Genomic DNA, 17,244 nt, shown 5'->3' with positions numbered 1-17,244 from the left:
ACGACAGTGCTTTCGCTGTAATCCGCCTGTTTCTAATGGAAACAGGCGGATTGCAGAATCTCGGCAGCATTTTCGTTAAATAACGAGGGAATCGTTATTTAACGAAAATGCTGCCGATCCTATACACCAATGTGAGCAGCTTCAACATTGCAGGATGTTGAAGCTGCTTACTTTGGTGTAGGAAAGTGTTCATATACACCCGTGTGGTGTATATGAACGCTTTCATTTAAAGCGAGCAGCTTCAACGTTGCATCCTGCAACGTTGAAGCTGCTCGCTTTGGTGTATATAAAAGTGTTCATATACACCCGTGTGTTGTATATGAACACTTTCATGTACGTTGCAGCAACGTTGAAGCTGCTTGCTTTGGTGTACATGAAAGTGTCCATATACAATACGGGTGTATGGACACTTCCATTTACACTGGTGGCACTCCTCCAGTTTTACGGCACCAAAAGGGTACTGTAAATGTGCACTAATTTAGCGCACATATTAAACAGGAGGAGCAGGGACGACATTTCACCAAAATACCATGGGTAGCGGAAGTGACATCACACGACCCTTGACCCCTGATCACATCGCAAGAAGTGATGTCATTGGACCCCACCCTGACGTGATATTGTGGGAAGCGATGGAACACGACCATTCACCCGTTGACAAAACAGGAAGTGGCATCACATAGCATGTACACGATGAAAAATATGGTTACGATATCACTATAATGTGATGTACATTTCATACAAGAATGGATCGCCATATGCATCGTTAAGATCAGTGTATATAGGCCCATATTACTAAATTACTGTGAATGCAAGCAGACGTCCATGACCAAAAGATAATGATGTGTTATTATATGGCACTTACGCTTCAGTGCTTTATATAGAAAAAATATACACTCAATATCACCCAACCTGTGTTGGTACTCATTTATCGACCTAAATCAGTGACTCGCCCCCCGAAGTGTGCCTAAAATCGACCTTTGATGAGTCTAGCAATTATTGTATAGAATTCAAGAAAGACACTTGGTTTCCTATTCTTTCTTTTCTAGGGTCAGTGCGGAAAGTGTTAGACTTGTGGCACTCCTGTTCTTATTTTTCTTCTTTTTATTTTTTTTAAAGGGGCCTGAAAAAGAAAGCCAGCCACTGCAGAAGTAAAGAGCCACATGGTGCTGGTCTTAGCCCAGAAGCTTGCATTACCAAAAAAAAAAAAAAAAAAATAATAATTTTTTTTTTTTTAAGACAGAGGTCGCAAGGGAGACCTCAGAGGTCGCAAGGGAGACCTCAGAGGTCGTAAGGGAGACATCAGAGGTCGCAGTTGCGACCTCTGGCGGCCCCTAAATGACGTCCCTGTAGAGGAGTGCCACAAGAATAGGCTTCCAAAAAACCCAGTTTACGAATGTGGTGGTTGCTAGGTTGGTTTCCAACCCATCCTAGCAACCGCCACATGTATTCCGAAAGTGGCGCATTCCTTCGGACTTCGGAAGAATGCGCCACCTTCAGAATAGGTCTTAAGTACTGAAAAGGTCATTAAGCCTTTTAAAGTCCTTTTCGGTACTTAACACCTACATGAGAATCGGGTCCTGAGTGAACTATCACTATGTATGTTTTTATTTATCAATTTGTTCTGGTGTCTGTCGCTCTGTTTCTAGAAGATGATCGTATTTTTAATGGAATGTCATTTCTTGTTTTGCCATCTTTGTTTTCTAGACAGAGTTACCCTGGAAGAAGCATTGTGCAACCTGTGCTCCGAATTGCAGGTACATTTTGTTTTCTAAACACTAACATTAGCACATATTGTTTGTTTATAATTCATGGAATGTCTGAAGTTACACCACGGCCACGCATTGGTCACTGGGCCCGATTCATGGAATTTATTGCATGGTTCAAAGTAACTTTGCACTGCTGAACAGTGACTTTGCACTGCAGACACAAACCCTGATTCATGGAACTGTGAACATTGTTAATGTGCAGTTGAAAACCCGTTCAAAGTCATTTTGAAGTGAAAAAATGACTATGCACTGACTTTGCACGGACTTTGCACCGCAAAAATACACTTTGCACAGTCCTATGAATCAGGCTTTGTGTCGGCAGTGCAAAGTCACTTTGAACCTTGTAAAACATTCCATGAATCGGGCACAGGGTTGGGGAGGGAGAATGAGGGGTTCACATGGCTTTATTTTATTGAATAACCTGTTTTCGCATATTTTGCAGAAATGCGTAATCAGTATGGGAGCAAAGGCTCAATACCCCCCACAGCAGGTGCTGTCTTTTGTTTGTAAGGAGCACCGCATGAAAAAAAAAATGTTCAAAATATAACAAAACCAGAACCTGCTTCAAAATGCACGCCTTTCGATTCGTTTGCCCTTTATTAATGCCAGAATGAACATCTTTAATGTATTGCCTGCACACCTGACATTTCTAGGATGTATTTGTGGAAACAGGGTTGCGTGCAGTGTGCCAGTGCCAGCAATTTCAGAGTGATTTCCATGTGAATGGACAGACACAGCAGTAGAGCCTCGGCATGGCTATTGTAGTCAACTAGCACCCCCTGGTGGAAGCCGTGGTAAATGACAAGTGCATGAAAAAAAGCAACAATGGTTGATCCGGCTGTGGCCGTATTAAAATGAACATGTCACAGACCACGGCATTTGCTGTAATTATAGACACAAGGTATACTTTCAGAAACCCCTATACAGTTGTCTTGCCACCTCTCACCTCTCTTCCTTGCTCTCCATGGTCCTTTTGTGCGCTTTCAGTGTCCAAAGAATCGTATTCTGGGATCATAATTTTATCGCACTGCATAATTGCCTTCGACTCCCATCAGTCCTATTTATTTATTTTTTGCATTATTGCAGCGCATAAAACCCTTAGGTATCTAGACGGTAGTTACATTGAAAAAAAAAATAGGGGTGGGTGGAGAAAAGAATGGCGAAATGCATCAGGAACAGACGAAGATGGTGAGGCATAATGGATCCTGCTGGCTAAAACCTCTGGAAAGCAGAAGGTGGCAGAGCGCTTCACGGGGGTGTGATGCCCAGTACTGTGACAATCGTATATCCTCATCCTGTGATGGTATCAGGAATTGTGTCACAACTGAACCCCCACATCTCATTCATTATTGGGACGTTTCATCTATAATAAGTGTTCTCTGAAATGTGTTGCACACCAAGAAAACCCCTAAAAAAACAGGTGTATTCTAAGCGATGCCCTCAAAGAGGAGGTTCTGAACAGAATGCGGTTCAAGATTTCGATATGGCCGGATCGCTTAATACAGACGAAATGCAAAGGAGTGTATGAATGTAAAAGCGGACCAATAACAGCCTGTTTTAAGTACTCTATTTATAACACCAATTCTACATTGTGCACCACACAGAGATAACATATTTTTGTAAACCACACAATGTTCTGCGCTAGTGGTAAATCGTCCGACTTTCCGCCCATTTTCAGCACAATTACTGTAGCTCGACTAGCGAAAATGCCCCAATATAAATGAGGACTTATTGCCCCACCACAACTCGGGATCCAGCGTTAATAGTGGTGAACTGAGTTGTGGTAAGGCTATTTGCGCTGGGTGGTATCCTGGTGGATTTACCACCGGGATACAACCCACTCCTGATGAGGCCCTAAGTATAAAACACATAAAATGCCTTGCCACCTCCTTACTGGGGCATCTTCTTCAATAGGCTTGAGCTTGTTTAAAGGCGGGGCACATGACAGCTTGATATATATGAGAATGATTGTCTACTTACCATGTGTAGGTAATCCATTCATGTTTCCCACATCTCCGTTATATAATAGATCATCTTCCTAAAAATACTTTGATTAAATAATAAAATAATGTGGGTAACTCTGAAAGTGATGCCTGCTAATCAGATTCACCTGTCATAAACTTCATGCCAAAAGCATAGTGTTCATCTGGTGTGTACCTGTGCCTGCTGCAAACAGTGTCCTGATTCGCGGCACCTGCTCTGCCAGTCACATAGAGCAGGCTCAAAGATCACAGGTGCCCTCGTGACAGCTGCAGTGACTTCCAAATCTCAAAATGCATAACTCTGGAGATTCTGTCCGTCTGGCACAGTAAAGCGTAAAATATAAGCCATACCTGCATTAGGGTAAGGTGTCCAGCATCGTCAAGGATCCCAGACACATTAAATTGATATTGCAAATTTGTCAGCCTTGTGGGCCCAGTTCAGCTGTGGAAGGAATATCAGTATTCACTGGAAGGACAGTAGCCATGGGCGATTGCTTCTCTTTGCTGCTTTGAAAGGGCAGGTAACTCCCTTTATCCAGGGACAGCCACTCCACAAGAAGCTGTACTCGGGACAGAAACCAAGGGGCACGCCTATTCACAAAGGGCTAGGCCGGAAACAGGGGTGCTGCTTTACTAAAGGCATTGGTTGTTAGAGAATAGGAAAAGGGGGTGAAGATTAAAGTAGTCAGCAGAACTCTGACGAAAAAATTGAGACGTCCACCATCTTGAATCTCTTTGCCACGCATTCTCTTTCCTGTGCCTTCCACTTCTTCTTGAGCAAATCACTTTGGGTGTGACATCAGAATGGCAAAGTTTACACATTTCAAGACCATGGATTGGACCCTTAAATGGGGATAGCTTTAGTCCAATCACCTGGAGAATGCTGTGTATAAGAAGAGCTTTCCCACCACTTTTCTTAACCTTTATTGGGACTTCTATCCAGAAGACTATTTCATTGGGGTCTTTCTAAAATTCTCCATATGTGAAGTGAAGGCAGGTGTTCCAACTCTGCTGCTGGATCATAAACCTGCTTCTCTGCCAGCCAACCTGTTTTCTAGAACCTCACTGTGTTGTAGTTCCCTGAAGGTGTGCCCAGCCTCCCCCATCTTTGGGAGCCTGAGAAGAGGACAGAAATTGGCCCTTGATACCCTGAAGTGGGACTCACAGCACCAGTAAATCAGACCAGCCTATGTCTCTGCTTTCGACGACTACCTGCTCTGAGTCCTGATTCCAGCATGCTCAATACCAAGAAATCTAGCAGGACCTTGTGAGGCTGCCCTTTGGCATCCATTGTTCTCTGAACCACAGTCCATTGTTTAATCCTGTTTTCCACTGCACAGCAACAGCTGAAAAGTGTCATTGCCTTGGCTTGAACTACAAAGTACTGCTGCCTTTCCTTGCTTGAGCAGCAGTCTGAAACACAAGCTTCTTCATCACTGCTTCTGTGAGTCGATCGACCCAACCCAGCTGTTCCCCAAATAGTGACATCCGACCCTTTGTATCAAACCAACTCGCCTGTGCATCTTGGTAATAACTTGACCACCATTGATTCTTGACTGCTGAACTGAACATGGGAACCGCCTGATCCACAACGCTCGAGTAGACGCTCCCAGACCACAGCTCCATTATGTGCAACCCTGAATAAACACGCTCTTGCTGCTGGACCACCATGACTGCTGCCTTTGTGACCTGAGCCATCACTGCAGTCTATGCCGAGACACCTGGTCTGACACTGTTGCACCAAGCAAAAGGTATTATTGGCTAGTATCTGCCCCACTAGTCCATCTTTGCTTTGGGCCCTAGAAACTGGATACATAACTGTAATCACCTTGCAACCCCAAGAATATGCCCTTCGAATCTGATGTTCTAAATTGCCTTTACTCCCCCTTTCTCATTGCATCTATTCTATCTTTTCATATGCTGTGTTCTTTCTACAGGGGTGGTTTTTACAGTGTTTTCTCATTAGTTTTATTAAACATGGTGTGTTTGATAAAACATTTATATTTTCACTGAACCATGATTGGACATTCCTTTATTTTAGACTGTTGCACTTCATTGTTTGGGTTGCTACTGAACCACATTCACACCGCTCTTTAGAGTAAGAGTATAGCCTTCCCTCGGCCCACGTTAACAAAAACAGCAGATGAGGTATATCTCTTGACTGTGCCTATTTCACCTTTATGATTGTGTTGACTCTTGTTTTGCAAAAGTATGAGGGCTGAGTGAGCACTTCTGCCTCTACTCATCCTTGTACTCCTGCAGAGCAGAAGTGAATTTGTTACAACGATATACAACCTAAGCACTGAAATAGAGCCAACTCTCACCCTAGAAAGCCTCAAAGGGACATATTTTACAATTCAAAAATTCATCCATTAACATGCTTCAGATTTGCATTTTTATTAATTATGGTTTATTAAAGCATAGTTGTTATGATACCACCGTTATCTTTACATGACACTTTACATGGAGGAATGTACACACATAGGGCCTCATTACACGAATGGCGGTATTAGCACATGGACCAAGGTGCTATTAGCACATTGGTCCATGCTGGTAAAATACCGGCACCGCCTTGGTGGAAGGGGGAATTACCGCCCCATTCCAAGGTTGGCGGGGCGGTAATTCCCCCTTCCACCACTGCCCTTCCCCATTCCCATTTTTGCCCCATAGGGCATAATGGGAATGGGGAAGGTGCTACTTACGGCACCGCAATTTTGCGGTGCCGTAATTAGCACCAAGGTCCCTTAGCGGGTTGGTTTTTAATGCCTGCAAAAAACAGGCGTTAAAGCACCAACCCGCTAAGGGACCTCGTAGTAAGGCGGTAATGGTTAACGGTCACCGTTACCATTAACGGTGACCGTTAACCATTACCGCCATCCGTGTAATGAGGCCCATAGACTCTGCTGTAATTTGTGATCCCTGCCCTTGAAAGTACATAGAATTTACAAGAAAAACAGTCTGGTCACAACAGAATAGACATATTTGGCAAATGGAAAAATGTATTTCAAATGTGCTAGTCGGATGTGAATTTCCACACACTTTAAAGATGTTCATGATGCAAAGAACACAACCAGTTGGAGATAGGACCTCAGTTATTCATTCAATGAAAGTACATCATTGTGCCATGAATCCCACCAGAAAATAAATGAGGTGTAGTGTTGTCTACAGCAGCATCCCTAAATCAGTGTCTTGCCATCAACCTCCCCTTCACAAAAGAATAATATGAGAGACTAACATATGCTTTTGTAAATTAGGGCATAACCACCATGCTAGTAATATGTGTATAGTAATTATAGGTAATGTAGTAGGAGTATGGCCAGAATCACTATAGTAGCAATATGTGTACAGTAATTGTAGGTAATGCAGTGGGAGTACAAAGTACTTGTAATCTGAAGAAATGATGTAATTGAACTTTATATGGTACTCATGATTGTAGTACAACCAAGGACAGTGCTTATAGAATATGCAATTGATTATAATTAATGTGGTTGTTGTGTTATGAAACTGCAATCTCTGGTTTATTGTTTGTGGGGAAAAACAGTGCAAAAGGTTAAGCATGATATTTGAAAAGCTGTAGTGGTATACAGGTTTCAATATACATTTTCTTTTTTAGACCTTCATAAACAGTACATTCTAAGTACTATGTTTGGTACAACATTAGTGTATGACACACTACTGTTGTTTTGACATTACATCATCATTGGTCATTGTGAACAAAATCCATAGTGGATACAACAAAAATAACAATTACAATTATGGGATTGTAAGGGTGATAGTATGTTTGTTTGAAGTATGCTGTAATTAAGGGAATTATTGAAATTGTTAGATACCTGTTGTCGTATTCTAACTACATTACAGGTTAGAAGATGTTTTGTCATATCAGATTTGAGATGGCGTATTTGAAATGCTTTGCAATGAAGGGTGTTTTTGAAGTAGTTTACTTAGATACCTGTTGGTGTATTCTGACTAGATTGACTTTCAAAAGTACTATTGTAGAATTATGGATGTAGTTAGATACCTGCAGGCATGTTATAACTGTTAATTGTACTATAGTTTACTGACTAAATTTGGTTTGAAGGAATATTAAGTAGGCATATGTTAAATTTGCAGATAACCTATCTTTTGGAGTAACAGAGGTATTGTTACATTCAAACCAACCACCTCATTATTTGACAGATGTAGTGTAGTGGTTGCGGCACCAGCATGGTATATTATACCTACTGTTGTGAAGTTTTTCTTTCCGAGAGATACTTGGCCGTATGTGAAGCCAGTTATTTCTGGTACCATCTGCATTGTACCTTAGAAGCAGTAGTATGACATATTGGCAATGTGAGTTTATTTGTATGGTGGAACGATTGTCTGATTTGCAAAAAAGGCATAATATGCCATGATTTGCATTCTGCAGAAGCTGGTGATATGAAATGGATTCACAGTTTGGTATGGATACACATCAAAATCATTCATTAGGGATGTGGTCTTGTGAAACATGGTTGCAGAGAGTGCATGTATGTTCCCACGTGTATGACATCAGGAATATTTCATTTATATGGATGCTTTTGGTTTCAAGTACTTGACGTAAGTACATTAGGAATTTGTGTAGATCTTCATGTGGGTTATATAAATGTTACCATTCGGCCCAGTAGTCGAATTCATGCCTTACACTGAAGACAGATTATTTGTGGAATTTCTGTGACGGACAAGCATTTGCAAACACAAATGGTCTGAGCCATTTAAGTAAATGATCGTTTGATGGGCCTGCAGATGGTTTTGGAGAAGAGAGGTGTGTACGTTTCTTTTGTGATGGATATGTAGTTGATTTTGTACTAGACAGTTTTGTGGTTGTATTGTTTGCTGCAGGAGTTGGTTGTTGTTTTTTAGTGGCATTGTTGCAAAATCTGCTATAGCTTCTGTTTCTATTATTTGTCTTTAAAAAGGTTTATTTTTTTGAGGTACAGGGACAGAGTGTATAGTGTTGTATTCTAGGATGCAAGGAATGTCAGCATTGTCTTTGTTTGCATCAAAGTTAACTAGGAAAAGACCATTGAGTGTACAGAGATGTGGAAGTGCTACATAACACACACCTTTGTTAAAGACTGTGCTGCCAATGTCAATCAATGCTTGATATAGGGTTAGACCTTGAGATTTGAGAATAGTGACAGCATATTCAAGATACAGAGAAAATTGCTCACTCCTTATGTACATATTTTTGAAAAGAAGGAAACGTCCTATTGGCCAGCCAGTATTTTTAACTTCTGCAAGTTTGTCAAAGTGAATATTGACAAACTGAATGTTGTTCGTATGTGGATATGTTTGAAAGCCAATAATTGCAACATTGACTATGCCTTTTTCTACGTCAAGGTTATGTTTCAGAATTAATCTGCAGTTCAGAGACAAAGTCAATATGTTCTCCCATCTGGCTGTATTGGAGATATATTTTTCTAAGCTATTTAGTGATGCTTTTGCTTTTTGACACATATGAAGTGTCATGCTGTGCACTTCTAGGTTGTTTGTGGAGCTGATATGCAGTATGAGTTGCATTTCGTTTTTCAATATAGTCTCGTTGAATTGACCACAGCCTGCATGGGTTGGAATTAAGGAAAACCATTTTCAATTTTGTTGAGTTAATTGTTCCATGACATCAGGAGCAGATGTGTTTCACCCAGCCAGCTCATGGATTAGTCTACTATTTAAGATAGATGTTGCATCTTTAGAAGCTGCATTTTCACTACATTTTTGCACAAGGTCAAAGTCTGCCCTAGTGCTAATACAGAATAGTATTAGCATTAGGACAATCCTTGCTCTGATACAAATGCATCAAACATGTATCTTTTTAGAACCATGGTCATTTTAGCCCTGGTGCTTTTAATGTGCCGAAGTGCACTTGTCGAGGTGCAACATTTTTTTTAATGTGTAACAGTGTTTTTAAAAATAGGGCAAACTTTGCCCTAGTGCTAATATTGTGCAAACTTTGCATTTGCACCACTGCAAAGTTTCTGTGATCTGGTCCCTGGTGTTTTTTATGTCTATTCTATCTTCATTTTGGTTTGCAATGCATACAAAGTTGTGCAAGGCATTCCATGCATATTCTGCACAACTTAAAGTAACAAATGATCTGGTTGGGCTTCGTTCCTAAGCATGCAAAATACATCAGTGTGATGTCGGAACCAGTATTCTTTTGTACCATGCATGTTTGCCAAGAGATTTGTGATACTTGACTGCAAAACTTTGTCTTTTATTTTTTGAAGCAGTTGGGTAGCGGATATGTTTCTCCATAACACAGAGTTGCTAATTCATTTTCGAGGATGAGGTGAAAAAAGTTATTCAACATTTTGCCTGAATTTCTGGTCTTCAGAATACATTTGTAAAGAGTGATATTCTGATGCACTAGGTTGTGCAGACCTTTCATCACAACTTTCTCGTTTTCCTATAGGAAAGAGAAGAGGAAAAGAACGTACTTCTACACTTGTTTCCCACATGCTCATTGGGGATCCTTTAGCTTGATGCATTTGATGTTTCTAATGCATCCTCAATTCTGTCTTTGGAGTGCAGTGGGTGAAACATTTACTGGTCTTAAATGTTGGCTGCTGTAACATGATATGGACATTCAAATTGGCCAGTTTCTGGTGACTCTTGAATAATGTTGGTGGTTTCTCTTACGTTTTCCTCTATGTTTATATGTTTGTAGTATTAATTGTTTTCTTTTAGATTTTGTAGGGCTTGTCTAACCTTATTTAATTTGAATAGTTGTTGCCAATGTTTTTTTCTTTGTTGGCACACCATTCACTAGTGCAATCAAAGATTGATCTATTGGCTGTGTAGTCATAGAGATTGAACATTCTCGTTTAGATCCAATGATAAATATACTACTTTGTCACAGATGCCCTTTAGTAGCTCAAATGGTGGTCATTTGGCTGATTTTGGTTGAAGACGTATTATAGCTGTTAGTTATAGCACGTGATGGCATTTGTTTCTTGTCAAGCTTTGTGTTGCAGTATGTGCTCATTCTTTAGTGGTTAGTTATTTTGTATTTCCCTTCTCCTGTTAGATATAAAGGTAATTGGAACCATTGGAATTCTTCATTGTCTTTGATTTAGTAATCTAGATCCACTATTTTTGTGCTATTTTTATAAAATGTTTTGTGGCAACAGACACATATTTGGTCTGCTATTTCAGCAGATGTGTTTTGAAACGTAGGTCTTTATTAGGATGTTGGTGTTTATGAGGTTTTCAGTAATTATTTCTGAAGGTACAGAATTTTCTAAGTCACCTTCAGTTCCAAAGTATTTGCGTTGGATGTGTTCTGTTTCTTAAAGGAGTTCTTTTGCTGCTCCATGTTGGAGAATGTTATTTAAATTTTGCAGTCTAGAGCAGGACTTTTTGCATTGTAATGTTCGATGCACAAGGTTCCGTATAGAAGAGTGGTGTTTCGCTAACATTTTGATGTGGTGGAAAGTGCTTTTGCAAGCAGTTCCTAAAATGCAGGCTAATTAATGTCCTCACAGACCAGTGTGGCAGCACACTGGACAGGAGTCTATGATATGTAGGGTTTTCATTTTACTTTTGTCTTTCAGTTTTACATAGTGATTGAGGAATTGTCGTAAAGAATTAAAGGATTGTTGGCATACATTGCACATTGAGCTAAATGTCTATTTATACCCTGGACGGTTTGTTTGGGTGAAAGGAGCATTTCGTTCTAAGTTTGTTGGGATTTTTTTTTAAGGGTTTCTTTGCCATATTGGTTTCTTTCGCCATAATGGATTGCTCCACCATTTCATACCCTTGACCCCTACTGTCTATGGCAATTGTTTTTTGTTGTTCCTGTTTATAAGCTTCTTCATGAAAGTATGGGTCTGTGCTTCTTGGGTAAATCCATTCTCTATCAGAGAAGTTTAAAAAAGTATCTATATTGACACTGTGCATGTTTAGAAATACTTGTTGTAATGTATTGATTCATTTAGTAAGCAGTTTCATTCTGTTTAAAATTAATATAAACCATATTCTCTTCAGTAGAAAAGTGCTGTCAATTAGAGCTTGCAGGATTACTCTCCTGTGGAAGTTTTTAAGGGAAAATTGGTTTTATAAGACTGTGAAGGACTCTACGGTGGAAAATGTTCTGTAACATCGTTTGTTTGGATTACTTTACCGTGACTACATTAGCACTGGTAGATAGAGGATTGGTTTTGTTAGTAGGTCTGCTTTTGTTTGTACCTAATTGTTATCTTTCTGTTTTTGCAAGAGGGACCTTACCTTTTTTAGTCATGGTTGGTTTAGTTTTTTTGAGTGAGGTTACCAGCTCTTTTGTTTTAATGTTTTATATACATTGTTTTAGAGGTGGATGAGCAAGTGGTGTACTTTTAGTCTTATCGGCTCTACTTTTTCTTTCTTGTCTACAGATTGCTGTTCAGTAGGCATTTTGTTGTGTCTGTTGGGAAAAGAGAAAGGTCGTATTGGGAAGTTGTGCAATGTATATGCATGTATGGTGCATGGGTGTGTGGGTGTGTAGGGTATTTTGTGGAGATTTGGGGCCTGACGGTATTTTATTACCGCCGAGAAATAACTTAGCAATAATCACTCTTTGTATTCAGATTTGGCCATGTGCAACAATAATACAATGGACATGCATTATTTCAGCACCCAGACCTGCATATTTGGTATACGTGGTTGGTGGTATTTTGGTGAGCATAATTCCCTTGTTTTATTTGTGGCCCCAATGTCCAGAATCCCTTATCTTCGCTTAGATTTTTCGTGTGATCACTAGAGAGACCTCAGACCTGCATTCTAGGGAAACCACAATTTCCAGGGATAGTGTTGGTGCGCCACCATGGGCAAACTCACTGACTTATTTACGACAGAGAGCTATATGTGGTAGTCTTGTGGTAATTTCCACTACCTTATATACGGTAGGGAGCTATGTTTAGAGAGTCTCTCTTCCCGTTGGCTCATGTACCTCCAACAAGTTATACTACAGTCACTCACAATTATTCATACTGATTCTGACATACACACATCTGTCTTAAAATGACCATTGCACTGTTTAAAAATCTCCCCACATCATTGGCATTGTAATGGTAAATAGAAAATAAACCACCCGTCTGTTTTCAAATATTTTCTGTATTATAAAGTTTGCATTTAGACATGATCTCATTCTTCACAGCAATAAAAGGGAACAATCAAAGCATTTTCAATGACACACTGCAATTATAGTGGCGGAGAACAGAACTTAAATTGCAACATTAGCACTTGATTAAAACACGCACGAGACTTTCATTTTTCTACACTGACTGCATACTTTCGTGCACACACACAGCTCCCCCAGTTATGTAATTACCTTATCTGTTCAGAGGATTCTCTCTGTGAATGTGGCTCTCTTGGCTTAACTCCAACAAAAAGGAACGCTTGCCTTCTCAAGCCGGGGTCATTGCCTGGAATTCTCAGCTTTTTCAGATAGGACTGCCTCTGCCAGTGGAAAGGTAATTCTTTCAGCTTTCCCCAGTCTCGACTGCAGCAGGACACCCCCACAGCCAGGTCTTCTCCCCAGTAGTGCAGAAAGATGTCTGCCTGTCTTTTTCCCTGCTACTGCCCACTAAAACTTTCCTCTCAGCCCTCTTTATGACGTGTTCCAATGAAATCAATCATCTCTCATCCTCCTACTTTTAAACAATAGCTTCGCTTATACATTTGCAATTGTTGCAAATCTGACTTCCTTCCTCCTGCAGTTACTGTGCACAACAACACGGATAATCCGGCAGAGAAGAGAGGAAAAATCTGCACACTCATTTAACTGGTTTTCAAAGTATGCCTAATTCTGCAGTAGAGAACACATTTTATTAGTGAGTTATATTAAAATAAGGTTTTATTAGTCAGGTTAATGGTTAATATGTTAGCTGTTAATTTTCAAATGTGTCTCTAGCAATATAGGCATTTCAGGTGAAAAATAGTGTGCATTTTTAAATGAACACGTGTGCTTTTAACTGTAAAAATAGCTTTGCATCTTATATGTTAAAATCGTTTTTTGACTGAATAGTCTGTCTTTCCTTGTTAATCTGCTAACCCATATAGCAATGCACCGCACCCTTGTGGTGGTGCTGCAAAAAAAAATGCTACTTGTGCAGTAGTGCTGTAATGCTACTTGTGCAGTAGTGCTGTAATGCTACTTGTGCAGTAGTGCTGTAATGCTACTTGTGCTGTAGTGCTGTAATGCTACTTGTGCTGTAACTTGCCAAATATCCTTACATATACCCTCCTTTTGTTTTTAGAACTTGGCTATAATCCAAGCCAATTCCTAAAAACAACTTGTTCTATTTTTTTTTTTTTACAATATAGCAATCCAACAAAATGAATATTCATGTGCATCAATGAAAATTTGCAATTAACATTTCATCTGAGTCCATCAGTTCATAAAATGTTCCACATTTGCCTTCTCAGTGGAAGTGGCATTACTTTAAGTTTAAATTTTCCAAGTCAATTAAAAACAATGAAATAAAACAACTAACTAAAACAAATAAGTAATATAACAAGTTAAAATAAATAATTAAAATAATAAATACGTGGAACTTCATATGCCGGAACTTTTGCTTTGTCTCTTTTGGTATGTCCCGGCCAGCGATGTTATTCGGTTCATTCGAGTACTTTTTCATCTTGGCAATCTTGAATCCACAGTAGTCATCTCTTTTGGCATTCCGGTTATTTTGTCTTCACCTCCACCTGGAGGCAGGCATCTTTTGGTCTTCATCCAGGGGACTCCAGGACTCCATCGTCTCCCGTGGCCTCTGATCCCGGAACCTCCGATCAAATAATGTTAATCGTCTAAATCAAAATAGAAAATAAACAGATTAAGTACATAGCACAATACTAACTTCATCCTTTTGCCAAAAATAAAACATGCTTGGTAAAAATACTTCGTTTTTTTTTTTCTTTTTTCTGAAATTAAACACAAGTTAAAAGAAAACAAACACATATAAAACAGCATTCAATATTTAATACACTTTCTCTCTGCACACCAACCACGAGCTTCCGTTATATGTGCATTTATTTATTTATTTATTTATTTATTTATTTATATTATATATTTTCACATATATTACAGTGTTTATGTGCCATCATAACAATCAACTTTTTTTTTTTTTAACTTCTTTGTCACTGCCTCCTGATCACACCCATTTATTTTCTCAAGGGACTCTATCCGTTTCCACATGCTCAAGCTGCCTGATCTCATGTCTGGGATGGCATGGTTTGATTTGATTTACATGGACAAACTGCTCTATTGCTGTTTCACCTTCATTTTTCAAAATTTTATACACTACAGGAGAGACTTTATCTATAATTCGAAATGGCCCCTGCCAGGCTGCCAGAAATTTAGAATTTTTCTGTTTACTTTTTCCAAAATGAAACTTGTACACCTGATCCCCTACATTGTATTCCTTTACTGATGTCTTTTTGTCATAAAATGACTTAGCACTGTCAGCAGCTCTTTCCAGATTTCTCTGCACAAAAGCAAATGCATGTTGCAAATGCCTCCTCAGTTCATCAATATATTCATGAACTGTGGATGCACTCACTAGAGTTTGCTCATGTGTTCTGTATAGTAGGTGTTGTGGTAACACCATTTTCCTACCTGTTAAGACCTCATGGGGGCTAACACCTGTTGCTTTGGCAGGAGTCGACCTGATTGCCATCAAAACCAATGGTAAACGCAAATCCCAGCTGGAACCTGCTTCTGCCACAAATTTCTTTAAAATATCCACAACAGACCTATTGCTTCTTTCAACTGTACCTGAAGACGCCGCCCGATATGCGATATGTAGTTTCCTTTTCACACCTAGTATTTGCCATACCTTACTCATTAGAGTACTTGTGAAATGACTTCCTCTGTCTGACTCAATTCTTTGTGGCAACCCAAACCTTGAGAACACATGGTTCACCAGCAATGTGGCTGCTGTTTGCGCACTACAATCTGGTGCGGGAATGCACTCAATCCACTTTGACATCAAACATACCACACTCAAAATATAGCGGTGTCCCCTGCTCGACCTTTTTAAAGGACCTACATAGTCTATTTGCAAATCTGACCATGGGAGAGTTAGGCCTCTTTTCATCAATGGTGCTCTATGCATTGGTGAAGCAGGTTTAAATTGGGCGCATACTAGACATCCTCTAGTATATAATTCCACATCTTGGGACATATGTGGCCAGTAAGCATAATCTTTTAGTATTTCTAATGTCTTTTGTGAACCTCTATGGCCTGCAGTTATGGCATCGTGTGCATGGTGTAGCATTAGTCCTCTGAATGAAAGGGGTACTACCCACTGTATTTGCCCTGTTATGGACTCTCTAATCATGAGCCCATCCTGTAATCTAATTCGTGTTTTGTTCTTTAATAACACCCTCAACTCTTCTTTTCCCATACAATCATTTTCTGTTAAAGGATTTTTTTCAGGATCTATCAAATGATTATAATAGATTCCCAAAATTTGATCATTCTTTTGTGCCTCAATCAAATCTTGGTCTGGCGTGTCATGACTCCACTGCACCACCGGTTGATCTACCTCCTTTGGTGCTTTAGAACGTGTGACTGCATCAATTTGTATTTCACCCATTAAATAATCAATAGGTAGCAATTCTCCCATCACAGCCCCAATCTTAGCCAGATGGTCTGCCTTATCATTTCCCTCCTTATCCTCCCCTGGTGTTTTTAAATGCCCACGAATTTTTCTCCAGTATATTGTTAAATTATTTTCTGACACCAATTTGTCTATGGCTTGTATCATTTTTCCATGTTTAAGTGGCTTTTTGTTGTATGTAATCATGCCTCTTGCTTTCCAACCAGGCAAATACTCCACAAAGCTATTCCGTGCATAGTCAGAATCAGTCACCAGGACAATTTCACTGAACTTTTTATCAACTGCAGTAGCAATTGCTTTATAGATGGCTGCCAATTCCGCTACCTGACTGCTCCTATCTCCAATCCTCATCCCTATACTAGGAACGCCTTCACATTTCAACCAGACATTTCCTATTCCTGCCACTAATTGTTTATTACTGTCATTTTCAATGTGAAAAGCACAACCATCCACATATACAGTTGGCAAATCCTTGCATGTTTTTTCATGAAAAGCTTTGTGTGGTGATTGTTCAAACTCCTGCAAACTAGCTTCCACTTCCATTTCATTTGGTATTTGTTCAGCTGCACAGTCATGTAAGTCAGCTAACCCTTGAGCAATTGGGCTCTTTTTATTTTGTCCATATCTTACTTCTACGGGAAAACCTTGTAATGCCAGCGTCCATGAAGTGATTCTGGATTGCGCTAGATTGCCTGATCTAATTCTTTTACTCTCTAAAAATTGCAAAGGTTGATGATTTGTTTCAATAATCACCTTTTCTCCCTGAACAATGGGGCGGAAATGTTGTAGCGCCCACACAGTGGTTAATAGGGCCTTTTCGCATTCATTAAATTTCATTTCAACTTGGGAAAATGCCTTACTTGCATATGCAATGGT

The 17,244-nt window shown here is 39.7% G+C and overlaps 1 protein-coding gene across 4 annotated transcripts in view; it reads left to right on the top strand.

Moving 5' to 3' along the window:
• FAM135B (family with sequence similarity 135 member B) overlaps positions 1-17,244 on the top strand; it is a 1,878,784-nt gene that overhangs the window by 1,675,577 nt on the left and 185,963 nt on the right. For all 4 annotated transcript variants that reach the window (XM_069621672.1, XM_069621675.1, XM_069621673.1 and 1 more), the window contains one exon: positions 1,705-1,754. In XM_069621672.1, the coding sequence (XP_069477773.1) occupies positions 1,705-1,754 (50 nt within the window). The remainder of the gene's footprint in view (positions 1-1,704; positions 1,755-17,244) is intronic.

This window comes from Ambystoma mexicanum, chromosome 5q (assembly GCF_040938575.1).
Source record: "Ambystoma mexicanum isolate Mex_15411 chromosome 5q, UKY_AmexF1_1, whole genome shotgun sequence".
NCBI lineage: Eukaryota > Metazoa > Chordata > Amphibia > Caudata > Ambystomatidae > Ambystoma > Ambystoma mexicanum.
Note: the sequence above shows the minus strand (reverse complement) of the source record. Positions and strands in the feature narration are given on the sequence as shown.